We start from the raw sequence: 20,194 nt of genomic DNA, 5'->3' as shown, positions 1-20,194 counted from the left end.
ATTGTTAGCTTTACACAGCTGCGTTCTACGATGATCTCGATTTTTCTTATCTATATTATGCGGGGAAAATTAGTGATTTCATGTACTAGAGTATGAGTATATATTAGAGTATGAGTAGAAGATGAAACAAAAGCTCCAGCTCGAACACCGAGTAACCAATGAATCAAGCTCAAGTAGTGCTCACAATTCATGGGAGTTGTAGATATAAACTTGTAACATGGGGAAAATTAGTGATTTCATGTACTAGAGTATGAGTAGAAGATGAAACAAAAGCTCCAGCTCGAACACCGAGTAACCAACGAATCGAGCTCAAGTAGTGCTCACAATTCATGGGAGTTGTAGATATAAACTTGTAACATCTATGTATCTGATAAGCATAAGCCATTATATCTAAACAATAAGCATGAGCCATTATATGATTTATATCTAAACAATAAGCAGAAATGGAAAAAATAGTTTAACGCATTCCCAAAAAAAAAAAGGAGGATCTAAGTTCGGGATATTGAACCCGACGTGAATCGAACACGCAACCTTCTGATCTGGAGTCAGACGCGCTACCATTGCGCCACGGATCCTCAGGTTTGTTAATTTACCTCAAAATATATAGATATAAATTGCTTACAAACTTGCAAAAAACAGCAGCTAATATATATTTTTTTTAATCAAGAAATTAGAATTCTACTTTACTAAAATGTTATTCAAACACACTTAATTTTTTATTAAACTTTTTACTCTATTTTTTTTTAATACTATACTAATTTTCGTTTTATGCAATATTATTTTGAAAATACGTTGTCATCAACCATAGGAACAAACTATGTATTCAGTATTCTTGACTTCTTGTGCTTTGATCTCTCAACTTTTTTGTTTATATCTTTATAGCATATTCTATTTAATATAATCACAAGACCCATTCCCTACGTTATTCTTGCAAAAACTATATTTGATTAAAAAAAAAGATTTATATTAATATTTTTACTTTTTGAAACTTGACAATTAAATTATTGACAGAGACAATTAAATTGCTCGCTATTAGTATATAGAAGGATAATCATGTATAATGCCTCATGTCTCCCCATAAGGTACGGGAAGACCAAAATCATAACACGAAGAAAGTTTTACCACCCCCCTCCCCCCAAATTTGTATCTTAACTATCAATTCAGCCAGTTACAAATCACAATCTCATCATTGACTCAAGGTTATTACAAGCGACTAATGGTTCCGAAATCCGAACAACCTATTATTTGTATAAAATTGGAATGCATCTCTCACCATCGTTTTAGTTTCAAAGGCCAAAAATAAAAAATCACTGTACATTTGACTTGTAAGCAAAATCAATTTGCTGTATAATTATTTGTATTTTGTACTCGATAATCTTAAACTCGAATATCACAAACTTTAAATTGTACATATTAACAAATACCTCGCCAAAATAAGTCCGTTTTTACTTTAGTTTCTGTAAAACCGTTAACATACATTTTCATGGCCTGTATATAGGTGCAAGTCCTGAACTTGTAAGAAATTGCAACATGTTACATGCATGAGCATTAAGAGTAAAGTAAAGTGCAAATTGAAGACTATGCATGGTGATGCCATTAGGTCATGTAGGTGACCTTTCCCTTAATTGATGCCTTGAATATAAACAACTAACGGTGGTCATTCAATTTGGTAGTAAGTGGACTAGTGGCTCATAAAAACGTGTGGACCCTACAAACTTCAGAAGATCCCAAAGACAACCCATGTTAGCCTCCATCATTACCGAAATAACTACACTGTAACATTTTAAAATATTGGTTAATCATTTGCCATAATCTCGATTGGTAGTCTTAATTAACAACATAAATTAAAGTTGATTTTTTTTTTTGTACATGCCATTGCTTACACTGCATGCAAACCCTCTCGTAGTCCCACCTTACCAATTGTAGCCTTATCTATCTTTATTCTTTCTCTAGTAACTTCTTAATTTTAAGCCACTAATTGTGGAGAAATTGACCCCTTTTTAGTATTAATTGATGTGCATGCAGAATTTCACAACTTTTCAAGGCATCCTCTCATTATGGACCTATTCTTAAAAGTCAAAAGTTTTTCATTAGTTTTACCCAATGTGAACGAAGAGTTATTTCTTACTCTATCTTTCCGTCTTGATATGATGGTTAATTGGTTATATATTTGTTAATTGGAGTATATGTTAATTTTACCTTGTTATAATGTCAATGTAAAACTCTAAACTATATGTTATTATATATTTATTAAAATCGACAATTAATTGATATCAGAATATTAGGAAGCTACATTTTAAGTCAATACTTTAACAAATTTTCACGTTTTTTTTCTTCTTTGTTTTCTTACATATAGATTGCAAATAAAGGAAAGATGAGACGGAATCGATATGAAATTCAAAAGGCTTTATTTAGATGAAATTAAATAGAGTAAGAACATGGTCATACATAGTTAATCGTTGAATTGGAAATCAACAGTATTCAAAATCTATTTTAATGTATTTAAGAAATTTTTTCTATTATACTCACTCAATTTTAATGAATAAATACATTTTGAATCTTGGCACTTTCACAGACTATTTCAATTCGGGTAAACGAGTCGGGTTTGAGTCGGGCCAACTCGACTCGGGTTGGGTCAATTCAGATTAATATTATAACATATGCGGTTCGGGTTTGGGTAATGTAGGATCATGCTTGAATCGGGTCACGTCGGGTCATACTTCTTATCAAGTTTGGGTCGAGTTTAGGTCGGGTTAATAACAGGTTACATTTGGGTCGGATGAACAATAGGTCGGGTTTAATTCAGGTTAAAACGGGTTAGGGTAATTCTCAAGTTCGAGTCGGGTTCGGTTTAAGTTAATAATTTTCAGGTTAGAATCAGGTCGGGTTGAATTTTTGGGCTAGGTAAGTAATAGGTATGGTAAAATTCGAGTCGGGTCAATAACAAGTTGGGTTGAATTTGGGTCAAATCAATAACAAGTCGGGTTGATTTCAGGTCGGGTTTGTAAAAGGTTGGGTTAAATTCGGGTCTGGTTAGGAACGGGTCGGGTTAAATTCAGGTCATGTTAGTAACAAGTCGGGTTAAATTCGGGTTTTGACGGGTTAAAATGGGTTTGGGTCAATTTCGGTTCAAGTTAATTAAATTGGTCGTTGTAAACCGGTAAATCAGTGCAAGTTGTAAACTGGTAAATCGGTCGTTTAAAAGCAAATTGAATGGTTCCACACACCCAATTGAACTCTCAGGGGGTATTAGAGACCATGGTAAACATTTCGGCAATTTTTATTTTCAAGCGGAAAAAAAGTAAAAAATTCCAAAACTAAAGGCTAATATCCACGCCTTTTTGAGAAAATTTGGAGGTTTCGGGTCCCGGTGTCGAAAAGTCTTGAAATTCTATGGGATATATCTCGGGGTATATAATACCGTTTGGAACCATATATGATCATTATTTGTTGTCATAAATGTTCGTGGTAGGCTTGAATTAATGAAATCGTTGCAAGTTGTAAATCGGTAAATTGGTCGTTTAAAGGCAAATTGGATGGTTTCACCCACCCAATTGTTCTCCCGGAGGGTATTAGGGATCATGGTAAACATTTCAGCAATTTTTATTTTCGGGCAAAAAAAAATCAAAAAATCTCAAAATTGAAGGCTAATATTCACGCTTTTTGAGAAATCTTAGAGGTTTCAATTCGGGGCCCAGTGTAGAAAAGTATTAAAATTTAAGGGGATACATCTCGGGGTCATAAAATGTCGTTTGGAACCATATATGATCATTATATGTTGTCATAAATGTTCGTAGTAGGCTTGAGTAGTTAATGAAATCCGTGCAAGTTGTAACCCGGTAATTAATTGGCCGTTAAAGGCAAATCGGATGGTTCCACCAATCCAATTGGACTCCCGGAGGCTATTTGGGATCATAATAAACATTTCTGCAATTTTTATTTCTGGGCAAACAAAAATAAAAAAATCTCAAAATTGAACGCTTTTTGAGAAATTTTCGGGGCCCGGTGTAGAAAAGTATTAATATTTAAGGGATACATCTCGAGGTCATAAAATGTCGTTTGGAACCATATATGACCATTATATGTTGTCATAAATGTTAGTAGTAGGCTTGAGTTAATGAAATCCGTGCAAGTTGTAACCTGGTAATTAAATTGGTCGTTAAAGGCAAATCAGATGGTTCCTCTAACCCAATTGGACTCCCGGAGGCTATTTGGGACCATAATAAACATTTCTGAAATTTTTATTTCCGGGCGAAAAAAGTCAAAAAATTCCAAAATGGAAGACCATTTCCACGCTTTTTGAGAAATTTTGGAGGTTTCGGGGCCCAATGTCAAAAATTCTTGAAATTTTAGGGGATACATCTCATGGTCATATAATGTCGTTTGGAACCATATATGATCATTATATGTTGTCATAAATGTTTGTGGTAGACTTGAGTTAATGAAATCGGTGCAAGTTGTAAACTGGTGAATTGGTTGTTTAAAGGCAAATTGGATGGTTCCACCCACCCAACGGGACTCCCGGACGGTATTAGGGACCATGGTAAACATTTCGACAATTTTAATTTCCATGCGAAAAAAAGTCAAAAATTTCAAAATTGAAATCTAATATCCACGCTTTTTGAGAAATGTTGGAGGATTCGGGGCTAGGTGTTGAAAAGTCTTGAAATTCTAGGGGATACATATCGGGGTCATTTAATGACGTTTGGAACCATATATGTTAATTTTTTGTTGTCATAGATATTCTAGTTAGGTTTGAGTTAATGAAATCGGTGCATGTTATAAACCGGTAATTAAATAGGCCGTTTAAAAGGAAAATTGGATGGTTTCACCCACCCAATTGAACTCCCTAAGGGTATTAGGGATCATGGTAAACATTTTGGCAATTATTATTTTCGGGCGAAAAAAAGTGTAAAAATTCCAAAATTAAAGGCTAATATCCACGTATTTTTAGAAATTTTGGAGGTTTCGGGGCCCGGTATCGAAATGCCTTGAAATTATAGGGAATATATTTCGGGGTCATATAATGTCGTTTGGAACTATACATGATCACTATTTGTTGTCGTAAATGTTCGTGGAGGCTTAAGTTAATGAGATCGGTGCAGGTTGTAAAGCGGTAAATTGGTCGTTTAAAGGCAAATTGGATGGTTCCACCCACCCAATTGGACTCCCGGAGGATATAAGAGAACATGTTAAACACTTCGGCAATTTTTATTTTCAAGCAAAAAAAAGTAAAAAATTTCAAAATTGAAGGCTAAGATCCATAATTTTTTTGAGAAATTTTGAAGATTTCGTGGCCGGTGTCGAAAAGCATTGAGATTTTAGGGGATACATCTCAGGGTCATATAATGCCTTTTGGAACCATTTATGATTATTATATGTTGTCATAAATGTTCGTGGTAGGCTTGATTTAATGAAATCGGTGCAAATTGTAAATCGGTAAATTGGCCGTTTAAAGGCAAATGGGATGGATAAACCCACACAATTGGACTTTTGGAGGGTATTAGAGAACATGGTAAAAATTTCGGCAATTTTTATTTTCGGGCGAAAAAAAGTCAAAAATTTCAAAAATTGAAGGTTTATATCCACGTTTTTTGAGAAATTTTTTAAATTGGGTACGATGTTGAAAAACCTTGAGATTTTAGGGAATATATATCTCAGGGTCATATAATGTCGTTTGGAACCATATAGGATCATTATATGTTGTCATAATGTTCTTGGTAGGCTTGAGTTAACAAAATCAGTGCAAGTTGTAAGACGGTAAATTGACCGTTTAAAGGCAAATTGAATAGTTCCACCCATCCAATTGGTTGCCCGGAGGGTATTAGGGACCATGGTAAACATTTCGGAAATTTTTTATTTTTAGCTGAAAATAAGTCAAAAAATTCCAAAATTGAAGTCTAATATCCACGCTTTTTGAGTAATTTTTGAGGTTTCGTGGCCCGGTGTCGAAAAGCCTTAAGAATAAGGAGATACATCCTGGGGTCATGTAATGCTGTTTGGAACCGTATATGATCATTATATGTTGTCATAAATGATCGTAGTAAACTTGAGTTAATGAAATCGGTGCAAGTTATAAACCGGTAAATTGGCCGTTTATAGACAAATTGGATGGTACCACCCACACAATTGGACTCCCGGAGGGTATTAGGGATCATGGTAAAAATTTCGGCAATTTTTATTTATGGGCGAAAAAAAGTCAAAAAATTTCAAAATTGAAGGCTTATATCATGCTTTTTGAGAAATTTTTTAGGTTGGGCACGGTGTCGAAAATCCTTGAGATTTTAGGGAATACATCTCGGGGTCATATAATGCCGTTTGGAACCATATATGATCATTATATGGTGTCATAAATGTTCGTGGTAAGCTTGAGTTAATGAAATCGGTGCAAGTTGTAAATCGGTAAATTGGTCTTTTAAAGGTAAATTGGATGGTTCCACCCACCCAATTGGATTCCTGAAGGCTATTTGGGACCATGGTAAACATTTAGGCAATTTTTATATGCGGGCGAAAAAAAGTCAATAAATTCCAAATTTAAGGCTAATTTCCACGCTTTTTGAGAAATTTCGAATGTTTCGGGGCTTGATGTCGAAAAGCATTGAGATTTTAGGGGATACATCTCGGAGTCATATAATGCCGTTTGGATCCATATATGATCATTATATGTTGTCATAAATGTTTGTGGTAAGCTTGAGTTAATGAAATCGATGTAAGTTGTAAACCAGTAAATTGGTCGTTTAAAGGCAAATTGGATGTTTCCACCCTGCCAATTGGATTCCCGGAGAGTATTAGGGATCATGGTAAACATTTCGACAACTTTTATTTCCGGGAGAAAAAAAGTCAAGAAATTCCAAAATTAAAGGCTAATATTCACGCTTTTTGAGATATTTTGGAGGTTTCGGCCTTGTAAGCCATCATGTTTAAAACTGGGGAGCTCAAAACTATTTGAATGATTAAAAAATTGACATTGTCACGTATGTAATATTTTATATAATTGTCAATTTCTATACTAAAATAATTTACAGTTTATTTACCTTTATATCCTTTCTAATTAACAAAATTTGTCATAATCAAAATACGTCAACTAAACTGAAATAAAGCCAAGGAAGTACGAGTATTAATAAGATACTTCCCCATGAAAAATCCATATGTCAATAGTGTTCTATTTTTTTCACCTTTAAATATCCATTAGTAACAACCTGTACTCCTATAGAAACTATAAACTACAAACTATAAATTTCATAGACAATGATACTTCTGCGATATGCATTTGTAAATTAGTGTTATGCACTTGCCTTTTAAAAAAGAATACTTAATTGACAATTGAAAATAAAAAATAGAGCTAAAAAAAGGGTAGTGTGTACTTGTGTCCAATCAGTGGCGGATCCAGGATTTCCGAGATAGTGTGTCACCATCAATTATTGATCATTTGTGAAAGTACAATTTTTTTTTCCATGTCTTGTTCATAATTAATTTCAATCCAAAACTTATATATATAAAATATATATATATATATATGTGTATATATACATACATATATATGTATATATACATATACCAAATTGATTTCAATCCAAAAATAGGACACAAAAATTCATATCACAACCAAATACAGTACTTAAGAATTCAATTTTACAAGTCGAAAATACTACAAATAACATGTTATAAACCAATGGTACAATAAAATTATTATATTGAATTAACTTTATGATTTTTTAGTTAATTGATAAGCTTTATGGGGAAATATTAAAATTGGTTGTACAAATATAAGATATAAAAAGGGGGAAAAAATTATTAAAAAATTATACAAAAAAAAGTGAGATAACTTAAAAGACCAGTTATTAAATATAACTGGTCTCTTTAATGAAAAAGAAAGTAACGCAAAAAATTGTGAAATGCAATAGCAGCATCAAAGAGACCTTTTATATAAATAACAGATCTCTTTAATATATAAAAAAAACACACAAAGTCTTTTGTAGCAATAGCAGCATCAAAGAGATCTTCTATCTTAATAAGGGGTCTCTTTGACATTGTTTGTTGTTACCACTAGCAGCATCAAACAAACCACCTATCTATAATAAGGGGTCTCTTTGATATTGTTTGTTGTTACCACTAGCAGCATCAACGAGACCCCCTATCTATAATAAGGGGTCTCTTTGATATTTTATTTTTTTTTAAAAAATACTGTGTCACCGGACCCACTATGACTAAAGGTGGGTCCGCCCCTGTGTCCAATGGAGGACAGCGATCAGTAAATTGACTTTAGTCCAGCCGAGATTAAAGGAATCCTGTAATACTAATATGTTAATACTAATGTACAGTAGTATCTTTGTTCCCATATATTTAACTCGAAGGGGTTGGTGAGTGTCAATGTAATCCATTTTTTAAGCACTAAATATTGCTTGCACCGACTATCCATTGCTCATTAAAGAAATTGTTAGACACCGATTAAATATGTATGTTATTTCAATTGAATTTAAATTTAAGAAAAGGTGAAGTAGAAGTTCCCTTATTTCTCTCAACTAAAACATATTTAAATTTGATTGATGATATTTTTTCCATGTTTACGATTAATTACACTCTTATCACGACTTTTACATTACTCATGTATTATGTTTTGACTACTTTTTATGATTAATATTCAAGAAAAAATACGTCTTGTTTAGTTATTTAATCAAGTTGGATTCATCTTTACATTTGATCAAGTTAGGGTCTGTTCTCTTACGTTGAAATTCAGTTCAGTTCAGTTCAGTTCAGCTCAGTTTAGTTCAGTTCAGCTCCTAATTTCCTTCTCTTATAAAATATTCATTTCAGTTCAATTTAGTTAAGCTCAGTTCAGTTCAGTTCAGCTGAGTTCAGTCAATGAAAACATGCCCTTAGTTATTATCACTACACTGACCTTTGCACACAACAAGGTCTTAAAATTAATTTATGTTGTACTTCACAGTGTGGATGTGAAGCAAAATCTGTAATGATATTAGTTTGACAAAAAAATTAGACAAAATTACATTAGACTTAGGGCCTGTTCATATTTACTTATTTTCAGTTCAGTTCAGTTCAGCTCCAATAAGTTCAGTTCAGTTCAGTTCAGCTCAGCTCAGCTCAGTAAATATGAACAAGCCCTTAGTATTTTTAAATACACTAGTCCATTTAAAATTTAAATTAGCCATTTCAACCAACTCATTGTAATCACAAATTTGTACAATATGTACATTAATCAAATAACTGTACATTAATCATATAATGAAAATCAAAATCAAGTATAAATTGGAAATTAGGTCCATAGAAATTATGGATAAAGGTATTATGAGCTTCACGCGAAAGCGAAACCGCGTAAAAGAAGCACCGAATGCCAGCTCTTAAGGAGAAGTAGTACACACAAAAGTAGAAAAAACCAAGAAATTTTGAAATTATTGATATCAGGAAAACTGCCTTTTCCAGGAGTTAATAAATTACACATTTTCCTGCCTCATTTTCTTTATTTATATATATCCTCTGCTTTCATCACCCTCTCTTTCATTGACAGTCCTCCTGCAAGATCTCCAACCAAATCTTTGCCTCCCTTCACTCCTTAAGGTATGCACCATTGCACCTTCCTCTATATTCCACCACTCCTTAGTCTAGTGGACTAGTTGTTAAGGATAAGGTTGCGTACATCTAACCCGTGTCATGCCGGGGTTGTTTATAGTGGCACTCATTTTTCTTATGTAACTCTAATGTGTTTTTGTGTGGTATATATTTACAGGAATAGAAGATAATGGAGAGGAGAAGTTTGATAAACATAACATTATTTGGAATAGTTGCATTATTGAGTATTTCCATTGCAAAAGCAGATGACCCTTATAAATTTTTCACTTGGTCTGTAACTTATGGAAACATTGCTCCTTTGGGTGTTCCTCAACAGGTAGGTTTTTTTTTATTTCTTTTGTAATAGAATACTTCATTTTTGATTAAAACCTTTAACAATTAAGATCTAATTTACATTTATTTTGGCAAGGTTATTCTCATCAATGGTCAATTTCCTGGACCAAAACTTGATTGTGTGACAAATGACAACATTGTCCTCAATGTTATTAATAAATTGAATGAGCCTTTCCTTCTCACTTGGTATGTTTCCTTTCTTTCCTCCTATACTTTTTATTGGTTCAGTATTTTGAAGAACTAATTACTCCGTACTCAATTCAATTTTCAAGTATATTAGTGTAAATGAGGCATTTTCTTGATTTATTTTTTAAATTGATGTTACATTATTGATGCATTTTGTCTGTTAATTACGGATTTATATGGTACCTAATAGATCTTATAATCCTTGAAATGTTGCTTCAAAGTATATAAATACATTACAATTAAAAATAAAGGAAGAAGAACGTAACAATTGACTGCTAATTCTAAGGTCCCACACCCTGTCAACAAATATTTATTAAACTGATATCATTTTTACCGACAAAAGTTATTTATACCGCTTAATTTGACTTTTATTAATTGACTAATTTTTTATATGACTGCTTTTTGCTGTTGATTATCTTTTACTCCATATAATCTTTTGCAAAATCAGGTAATGTATGACCGATTTTACATTAGTTCAATTTGATACTTTACCAATGTGCTAATTACTATTACTTGAAAAGTGTAAATTAAACTCCAAAGTGCAAGAAAACCGTGATTTTTAATTAGAGATGTAGAGTATGTAATCCTTTTTTAAACAGTGTTACATAGAAATACTGGTGTTTTTGTTATTAAAAAAGAACCAAATGAAATGCAAATATGGTTTTGCTAAGATGGATTAAAACTATTATGCAAATGTGATTGCTTAAGCACATTGATAATGAAATATGAACGGAAATTTGTGGACTAATCTAAACTCATATATCCAACATTGGCCTTCCAAGTATGGATGAAGGACTGATCTAATATGAACTTTTTTCAATAATTATAGGAATGGAATTAAGCAAAGGAAGAACTCGTGGCAAGACGGTGTATTGGGGACCAACTGTCCAATTCCCCCAAACAAGAACTTCACTTACATCTTTCAGCCTAAAGATCAGATTGGTTCATACACTTACTTCCCATCAACTGGGTTGCACCGCGCTGCTGGTGGGTTTGGTGCCCTTAATGTCTACTCTAGGCCTCGCATTCCTGTTCCTTATGCCGACCCTGCTGGTGACTTTACTTTGCTTGTTGGTGATTGGTTCAAAGCCAGCTACAAGGTCAGTATTCTATTGTGTATCAAGAAATAATGTTACCCCTATAGTGTATAATCTTAAGTTCAATGTATAAATTTCACTTCTATTTACTGATCATGACTTCATGAAGCTTTCATATGTTGCTGGTTTTTGATGTTTATTAGAGTACTGTTTTCGTTACAAATGTGAGAAAACCAACCGTTGATACTCCTCTAAGACTTTCATCATCTTTTGAATAATCTTTAATACCATATTTTGAACTTGGAACTTATTGCTACAAGTAGTCTTTCTGAAATCTAATTCTAATTACAATATTATGTTTTATGCAGACCCTGCAGCAAAGTCTGGATGCAGGAAAGGTTCTTCCATTCCCTGATGGCTTGCTTATCAATGGCCAGCAGACTCGGAGCACCTTCACCGGAGAACAAGGTTACCTTCATGAATCATTGAAACTCCCCTAAGTTTGACATATCATTGCCTTGTTTTTTATGTTTTAAGCAATAACATCAATATCTGAACATTAATTGCTTGTCAAATTTCAGGAAAAACATACAAATTTCGAGTCTCAAACGTTGGATTGTTGACATCATTCAACTTCAGGATCCAAGGTCACAAATTAAAGGTGGTAGAAGTGGAAGGATCTAATGTTATTCAAAATGTCTACGATTCGATTGATGTGCACGTCGGTCAGTCTCTCTCAATCCTTGTGACCTTAGATCAGGCTCCCAAGGATTATTACATAGTTGCATCAACACGTTTCACAAGGACAGTTCTAACTGCCACTGGAGCTCTCCACTACTCAAACTCTGCCTCACAAGTCTCTGGACCTCTGCCTGCTGCCCCTGCTGGAGGATTCCATTGGTCCTTGCAGCAAGCCAGAACCTTCAGGTATGGAATTGAACTCGATGTTGAACCTCAATATCTTTGATGTCAATGGCAACCTTGTTGATGTTAGCGTTTCACCTTATACTAACATAGTGTTTAGATGACCTTGGATTTTCTAGTTTGAATGCTTTAGCACGAAAAATTCTGTGTTTCTGATCATGCCTATGTTTTGTTGGTAACATATGGTTAACTTTCAATTTCTTAATTGTGTAGGTGGAACTTGACAGCAAATGCAGCTAGGCCCAACCCTCAGGGATCTTTCCACTATGGAACAATCCCAATTTCAAAAACCTTTGTATTAGCCAACTCAGCACCTCTTATCAACGGAAAGCAACGTTATGCTGTTAACCAGATTTCCTTTATCAACCCTGATACTCCTCTGAAGCTCGCCGATTACTTCAATATTCCTGGAGTTTTCAGCTTGAATTCCATCCAAAGTAGCCCATCTGGTGGTGCTGCAAGGCTTGGCACATCTGTTTTGGGTGCAACTCACCACGACTTCATTGAGGTTGTCTTCCAGAATGATGAGAATGCCATGCAGTCTTGGCATCTTGATGGTTATGATTTCTGGGTAGTTGGGTACGTCTCATAACATTGTTATTTTCTCGTATTTTCCATTTTTATGAGTTTATTAAGCAGGCATTCTCATTTTTTGACTCGAAATTGTTGCAGTTTTGGTTCTGGTAGATGGAGTCAAGCCAGTAGGAAGAATTACAATCTAAAGGATGCCCTCACCAGACATACCACTCAGGTACAGCATACTGCATGCATACTGACCTGGGAAATTTGATTAATTAGTAAAATATACTCTGCTGTTGTTTGTTCTCCCCCTCGGAAAATTAGATTCTGATCATCTTTGCGACTTGCCTGTATTTGGATGAATTTTACAGGTCTATCCCAACTCTTGGACAGCAATATTGGTATCATTAGACAACCAAGGGATGTGGAACCTGAGGTCTGCAATGTGGTCGCGACAATATCTTGGACAGCAACTCTATCTCCGGGTGTGGAACTCTGCCCAGAGCCTTGCTAATGAGTACAACCCCCCTACTAACGTTCTCCTCTGTGGAAAAGCAGTTGGACGTCATCCTTAAACAACACATATCGATCAGTCTAGTTCATTAATCATAATACTACTACTATAGATTTAATCAGTCATCAGAGTTTGACTGTGAGTTAGAAAGTTGAAGCGGGAAATATTTTGATTTTTTCATCCTCTTCCCCCTGAAATCGTCTGTATATTGATTTGTATTGGAAATTACAGTGTTTGTTTGATTAATTTATCTCTTTAATCAGAATGAAATTACTTCACCATTGTTGAAGTTGTTTAGTACTCCTTTTTCAACACTCAACAGACAACAGCAGTTAGCAGCAATTTATTGCTCAGACCAACATCAATCGTACTCTTACACACTTTTTTTTTGTTACGAGAATTACGTGAGTAGAACTCACCATTCTCAGCTCAACTAGATACTACGTACGGAGTAGTATTTCATTTCAAAATTCATATTAAGGTCATGATTAATTAATCGTTAGTAATTCCTCGTTCATTAAATAGTGCAATTTTATTGAATGAGGTATTTTATGTACTTATGTAGAACAATATTCAATGACATTGGATCCAATCAATGCATCAAGATACGAGCAGGCTAAATGGGGTGCAGAGTATCTAAAATTTCGCCTACTAATTTTTACAAGTAATTTACTGAAAAAGCAATCTATCTCTATGGAATGTATCTGTAGCCTTGTAGGACTATGATCCTAATTTAATTTTTCAATGCCTTTTAGAACTCCGTCGTACCATTGATATGTTGTTAATGAGGCATAAGAGATACGATTCATACGACTGGCATTAAAATTCTACTCTTTTCAACTTAAAGTCGCTTGTGTTTCAAGGATGAAAAGTCTCAACTTGAGCTTAGTAGGAAGCTTAGAAGTTGGTATTTGGTAGATAGATCTCTTCGAAAATCTACCACGCGCCTCAAATGTACTCCCTACATCGCTATTTGTTGTTCTAAAGAAAAACTGCATTATTATATTGTTTTTAAATAGAGATCATGGGAACACAAAATATAGTAACTTGATCCACGAAAACCTCCAATGATCTTCCATTCTTAAGTTGTGTACTTCCATGTGTGAGACATTAATGATCTTCCATTGATATTGAAAATAAGGCAATTTTTATTAAAAGATCCGTTCTAAGCTCCGCCGCTCTCGCTCTTATTATCTTACTACAATTTGCACCAAGGAAGCATCATACTCAATTTCTAGCATGATAACAACGTTAAAATATTGCAAATTTGGCAATATTGTTACACTATTACAACTTACAAGCAATTCATACTACAACTCTACAACTCCAACCAATTGAAGAATATACAAGTAGTATTAAAATATGAGTTGTGACGCTGACTTTATTATAATAGCATGAAGTACGGCGCAATAGATCTTTGACACCTTTAAATTCAAGTATGGCATTATACTTAATTCACTGAAATTTGTACAACTTCCGGGAAACTGCACCCTTAATTTGCAATCCCCATATATCCTTGTTTTACATCTCTTCTTTCTTTTATAAACAAGAGACATTCTACTCTACTACTATGCTCCTACCTTAAGGTATTGCTTATTTGCTTTCACTTTTTTTTTTTTTTTTAAAGTATTTGCTGGTTATTTAGAAAAGTATCTTAGTTTGGGTAGTTTTCTAATATTATTAAACTCGCTATTATTAATGATATCTCACTATCCACACACTTTTAAATTGCCTAAAATATCCTATTTTTAGACTAGACATGCGGTTCCTACATGAGTACGACGTCTCTTCATTTAGTTCAATAGTTGTATTGTGTAGTACTCTCTCACCGTCCCTCTAATATCATCCATTGTGTCTTTTTTTTTTTTTTTGGTTTAATTTGTCCCTTTATTTTTGTTCCAAATCATAATTAGTTTGATAGATCACACACAACTTCACTCTCAAATACTTTCTGACTTCACTCTCAACTTTGATCCGCTTTGATGATTTTGTTAATGAAAACCGAAGTATTACTGTATTCTATGAGGCATTGCTACAAAGTCTAATAGTTGATAAATTTCTGCATATTTCCTCAGCAGGTTTATTAATCAATCAAAACTCATAAAATGGGACATTTTTCAGTCCTATCTTTGGTTCTTGGAAGTTTAGCCTTGTCAAGTATTTTCGGAATTCATGCAGAAAGTCCGTATAAATACTACACTTGGACCGTAACATATGCAACGATATATCCTGGGAATTTCCCTCCACAAACGGTTTGTTAAATACTTTGCACCACTAATTTTATTTCCAAAGTTTTTTATGTATTTTCTTTTGCAATTAAGTAATATATTCATACTCAATTGTAGGGTATTGTTGTTAATGGCCAATTTCCGGGTCCAACAATTGAGGTCAACACCAATGACAATCTCATTGTCACTATTATTAATCAGTTGGACGAGCCATTCCTCATGACATGGTTAGTATTCACTATATCCACTACTCAGTATTCACTATTCAATTCAATTATTCCTTTTAATTTTTTTAATGCGCCTAAATTTATTTTAAGCTTTGTCCCCTGTTTAAACGTAAAATTACTGCATTACTTACATTTTATAACGACATTAGCATTTTACTTTTTTCATGTTTGTCAATGTAAATGTTTGAACATTATTATCTCTAAATGTATACTTGTAAAAACACAGCAAAACCTCGCATGATTACATTATTTCACCATCAATATGAAACGAAGGTATTGTATGTTATTTTGATTGGTTCTAAACTCATTCTACATACCCTTACCACAAGTAATTGGACATCATTGCCGAATTCAACTAGAAAGTTGTACACTTTTGTTTATTCTGAGTGAAAACTTATTTATTATAAGTTGTGTTTAACCTTTAGGAATGGAATTTGGCAAAGAAAAAATTCATGGCAAGATGGAGTACTTGGAACAAACTGCCCTATTCCTCCAGGGCAAAACTACACATATACGATGCAAGTCAAGGATCAAATTGGTACCTACATGTACTTCCCTTCCACATTGATGCATCGCGCTTCGGGTGGATTCGGTGCCATCAATGTTTACAAAAGATCTGTCATTCCTCTTCCTTACCCTCAGCCAGATGGTGAACACTCTTTCCTTGTTGGAGACTGGTACAAGACTGACCACAAGGTTTGTAAACTTCAACCATTAATTATTAATGTCCACAATGTCTGATCCCACTATTCATATACTAACTTTGACTAGTCGCTATGACACAGGTGCTTCAAAATAGGCTAGATAATGGTGATGCCATGCCTATGCCCGATGGCCTACTTATTAACGGTCTTCAAAACTTTAGTACTGATAGAGTCTACACGGGTGAAGCTGGGAAAACCTACTTGTTTCGGGTGGCTAATGTAGGGATCATGACTTCAATCAACTTCAGGATTCAAGGGCATACAATGAAGCTTGTCGAGGTTGAGGGATCTCATGTTCTCCAAGAAATTTACGAGTCACTTGATGTTCACCCTGGCCAATCCTTAACTTTCTTGGTGACCTTCAATGGTGCAATCAAAGACTATTACATTGTTGCATCGAGTCGTTTCACTAGACCGACTCTCACTACCACCGCAACCCTTCATTATGAAGGTTCAAATATTACTGTTTCTGGTCCTGCACCTAGTCCCCCTGCTTTTGAGGTTCACGGGTCCATGAAACAAGCCAGATCTTTTAGGTAATACTCGTACATATTGACTTTTCCAAGTTGTATGCATTATGGATAACATAATTATCTAGTTTAGCATAACATTCTACGTGTCATATTAACATTGATATTTTTATTTTCCTAATTCAACAGAAGGAATTTAACTGCCAATGCTGCAAGGCCGAACCCCCAAGGATCGTTCCGTTATGGGGAAATTAACATAACAAGGACATTAGTTTTGGCCAATTCAGCTGAAAAGGTCAACAACAAGTTGCTTTATGGTGTTAATGGTGTTTCCTACGTGAATCCAACCACACCACTCAAGCTTGCTGACTATTACAACATTCCTGGTGTTTTCGACATCAACACGAGTAGGGACAATCCCACACCCGGCCCTATGGTCCAAGGCACCACAGTATATGGCTTGGCTCTTCATGATTTTGTAGAAATAGTCTTTCAAAATAACGAGGCTACCACTCAGTCTTGGCATCTTGATGGCTACAATTTCTTTGTTGTCGCGTAAGCTAGCTTCTTCATCTCTCTATCTAACATTACTAGCTCTTCTAGCCATCAAAAGAATCTATACTGAAATGAAGGTACATGTTTCAGATACGGATCAAACCAATGGAGTCCAGTAAGTAGGAAAAATTACAATTTGGTGGATGCTATTTCAAGAAGTACTGTCCAGGTAATCTTTGAACATACACTTGTACATACATACATATTGTATCGAATATACTAAGTAAAAATTATTATACTTGTAATTCTAATTTAATTGATGTTGTGCCTCTTTTCTTTACAAATTGGCAGGTGTTTAGAAACTCATGGACAGCAGTATTAGCATCTCTAGATAACAAGGGAATGTGGAATTTGAGATCAGCGATTTGGCATCGACAGTACTTAGGACAACAAGTTTATTTGAGGGTTTGGAATGACGAAACAAGCCTCACTACCGAATATGACATCCCTCCAAATGCTCTCAAATGTGGAAAGGCTACCATATAATCAAATTTTTTTTACTTACAGTGCTATACTCATATACGCAAAAATTAATTAAGTGTATTGTTTTAAACATTGGGAGGACTCTGTGTACCAATTGCACCATAGCTAGAGTGAATGTATTTTTAGAAAGGTTTCCATACACACCGAGATATATAATTTAGCCTATATTATTATTGTTTAGGCAAATCTCAATGACATACGAGAATCTGCTAGGTTTGAGGGGTAATAACAATCATACTACCAAAAGCATATAAATAACTAAGAACAAAAATGAATCAACAAGTAATCAATAAGTAGGCAGTAAATATTCGATTATATAAAGAAGATGAGTTTAGAGATACAATACTGAGTAAGGACAGACCTCCTTGTTCAGTAAAGACGTAGTTCCGTAGATAAAAGTAGAGTAATTCTGTTATATTTAAGTGTATGCGTGTGTACATGAATGCTAAAATTGTCTAATTATGCTTATTTATACCTAGGGATCTCTAGGGTTTACAAATATCTTCAGAATATATTTGAAATGGGGAAGATCTTCTTGATTTATCTTCTTCCCTGTTCTGTAGGTGTATCTTTGGCAAGTATCTCCTTAATTGATATGCATGATGCTACTTTCCTTGTTTACTTCAATCAAGCCGTTTTGCATATTCTTGCTGACTTATTGGTCTTGGATTGATGCCCTAGATGTAATGGGTCGTGTGATAATACGGGCCCAACAATTGCCCCTAATTTTTATTTTCAAGTATTTGGAAGTGAAAATTACTTAAAAAGCCTTTGGGAGGATTTTGAATTTTTCAGAAATTACTTCAACGGTTAGCAAAATAGGAAACGTGATGGCATTTTTAAGGCAACTTCCTCGATAACCGTTCGTGGCGGTTTATTTCTTTTTTTTTTGGTATTTATTGGGTGTGCAGGCTCTTGTCTAATCACTTCATTGCTTTGCCCCAATTTCGGTTTTCACCAGGTATTTTCTCTTCTTTCTCTATTTCTTTACTCCGTTGTTTTTCTTTTTGTTTTGCGATGGGTAGTCATGTGAAAGTGGTGTTTGTTGGGGTGGATGAGGGTGTGAAAAAGCCTAACTTAATGGCGCAGAACGTCTTCCCTGCTAAGGATGTCTATCCTTCTACCATCATGAAAGAGGAAGTTCTGAACATCGCTGCTATTGCGCGATTCCCTGATGGGATTATGGTGAAAATCCCATCTTCTAGGGAGAGGGCTGATTGGACTGCCCCTGGTTGGATGTGTTTCTTCGAGTATCCCTTTGTAATTGGGCATACTTTCCCTTTTTCTGCTCTTGTTCGTCAATATCTTTCTAGGGTTAGGGTTTCACCTTGTCAGTTATTGCCCCAAACTTGGAGGGTTTTGCGAATTTTGGATTTGCTAAGTGCAAAATTGGGTATAGAGCTTGATGTAAGGGACTTGTGTTATCCTTACACTATTAGAACCAGTGGTAAGGGTCGGGTTGGTCTTCGTTTGAAGGATGGTGTTGGTCCTTTGGTGACTGACTTGGAGAAGGCGTTTGATAAGAAGTTGTATCACAAGTTCTTCTTTGTGAGGATTGACTCGTTGGGTGATGATTGTGGTTTTTTTATTGACACTGTTGAGGCTGAAGGTATTTTGTTTTCTTATTCTCCTATGTTTAGCTCTCCTTCTTTGTTGATTTGGGCTTATTTGCTTGATGGTTGCAGTGAGTAAATTGAAGCAGCGTTCTCAATCTCCGTCCTTGGTAGACAAGTTGTACGAGTTGAGTGTAGACGAGAGATCTTTCATCAAGTTGACGTAATCAGAGGCGGTTATCCAGATCAAGTCTTTGGACGATTCTGATTCTGAGCAGAAAGTTGCCCCAACTATGTCTCAAGGTGTGTTCTTCTTTTTTCCTTTTCTGTTTGTGGTTTCTGTTGTGTTCTTCCTTGTGGATGCGTCCTGTTGTGAATTTGTTTTGCTTTTGTTGAAGATTTACTTAGCTCTTAATTTGTTTATCCTTTTTGAGGCGGTTATGTATTTTGCTGAGTATATTTGTCGTGTTCATTGTTGTATTCCCTTTTGAATTCTGCCATGTTCTTTGCAGATACTTCGAGGTCACTAAGGTCTCATGACCTTCTTAGCTCATCTTCCCTTTTGGGACGCCTTAAGCATCGCTCTTCTTCTCAAACCACTGAAGTCGTTCCTCTTAACACGGTGGCTCCAAAGAGTGGTGTTCCTCCGCCTCCACCTCGTATTGGCCTTAAGAGGAAGCTGGGGGTACCTATTGATGTTGATGCTGCTGATTTCTCTTTTGATTCTTTGGCTCCGCATGTGGACACCTTACTGTTTCCGTCCTTCAAGGATCGTCAGTCCTCGCAGACTTTCACTGACCTTTCTCAAGAGGCTGCTGTGCAGTCTTTCCAGGTATGGTATACTCCGAAAAAAAAAAATTTAATAAACATGGT

General features: G+C 35.0%; 2 protein-coding genes and 1 non-coding gene across 5 annotated transcripts; 2 read left to right on the top strand and 1 right to left on the bottom strand.

The window, feature by feature from the left end:
• Positions 1–503: 503 nt before the first annotated feature.
• TRNAW-CCA lies at positions 504–575 on the bottom strand. The gene has a single exon. It is a non-coding gene; the product is annotated as a tRNA-Trp (tRNA).
• An 8,765-nt stretch (positions 576–9,340) lies between these two features.
• LOC110682254 (L-ascorbate oxidase homolog) lies at positions 9,341–13,401 on the top strand. Its single transcript, XM_021858545.1, has 9 exons — positions 9,341–9,576; positions 9,746–9,904; positions 9,998–10,107; positions 10,937–11,207; positions 11,513–11,612; positions 11,726–12,071; positions 12,282–12,647; positions 12,741–12,819; positions 12,959–13,401. Exons 2-9 carry the CDS (start codon positions 9,758–9,760, stop codon positions 13,160–13,162), a joined length of 1,623 nt encoding a protein of 540 aa, XP_021714237.1. The 5' UTR covers positions 9,341–9,576; positions 9,746–9,757; the 3' UTR covers positions 13,163–13,401.
• Positions 13,402–14,566: 1,165 nt separating this feature from the next.
• LOC110682253 (L-ascorbate oxidase homolog) lies at positions 14,567–20,167 on the top strand. Of its 3 annotated transcripts, none has more exons than XM_021858543.1 (8): positions 14,567–14,687; positions 15,177–15,353; positions 15,447–15,556; positions 15,982–16,252; positions 16,342–16,796; positions 16,920–17,285; positions 17,376–17,454; positions 17,577–20,167. In XM_021858543.1, the coding sequence occupies exons 2-8, from the start codon at positions 15,207–15,209 to the stop codon at positions 17,769–17,771; spliced, it is 1,623 nt and encodes a 540-aa protein (XP_021714235.1). In that variant the 5' UTR covers positions 14,567–14,687; positions 15,177–15,206; the 3' UTR covers positions 17,772–20,167. The 3 variants fall into 3 exon arrangements, 2 of the variants coding, with proteins under 2 accessions (XP_021714235.1, XP_021714234.1); XR_002503393.1 differs by lacking the exon at positions 14,567–14,687 and having other exon boundaries at positions 14,714–15,353; positions 17,577–19,624; positions 19,834–20,167; XM_021858542.1 differs by lacking the exon at positions 14,567–14,687 and having other exon boundaries at positions 14,714–15,353.
• Positions 20,168–20,194: the final 27 nt, after the last annotated feature.

This window comes from Chenopodium quinoa, unplaced genomic scaffold (genome assembly GCF_001683475.1).
Source record: "Chenopodium quinoa cultivar QQ74 unplaced genomic scaffold, ASM168347v1, whole genome shotgun sequence".
Classification (NCBI taxonomy): domain Eukaryota; kingdom Viridiplantae; phylum Streptophyta; class Magnoliopsida; order Caryophyllales; family Amaranthaceae; genus Chenopodium; species Chenopodium quinoa.
The sequence above is the reverse complement of the archived record's forward strand: the minus strand, read 5'-3'. Positions and strand labels throughout refer to the sequence as shown.

What these genes read in the sequence shown, in the direction of transcription:
- LOC110682254 (XM_021858545.1), top strand. Translation starts at nt 9,758, where the DNA reads ATGGAGAGGAGAAGTTTGATAAACATAACATTATTTGGAATAGTTGCA. An exon ending in GAGCCTTTCCTTCTCACTTG is followed by an intron (nt 10,108 to 10,936) that starts GTATGTTTCCTT and finishes CAATAATTATAG; the next exon opens with GAATGGAATTAAGCAAAGGA. An exon ending in CACCTTCACCGGAGAACAAG is followed by an intron (nt 11,613 to 11,725) that starts GTTACCTTCATG and finishes GTCAAATTTCAG; the next exon opens with GAAAAACATACAAATTTCGA.
- LOC110682253 (XM_021858543.1), top strand. Translation starts at nt 15,207, where the DNA reads ATGGGACATTTTTCAGTCCTATCTTTGGTTCTTGGAAGTTTAGCCTTG. An exon ending in GGTACAAGACTGACCACAAG is followed by an intron (nt 16,253 to 16,341) that starts GTTTGTAAACTT and finishes GCTATGACACAG; the next exon opens with GTGCTTCAAAATAGGCTAGA. An exon ending in TACAATTTCTTTGTTGTCGC is followed by an intron (nt 17,286 to 17,375) that starts GTAAGCTAGCTT and finishes TACATGTTTCAG; the next exon opens with ATACGGATCAAACCAATGGA.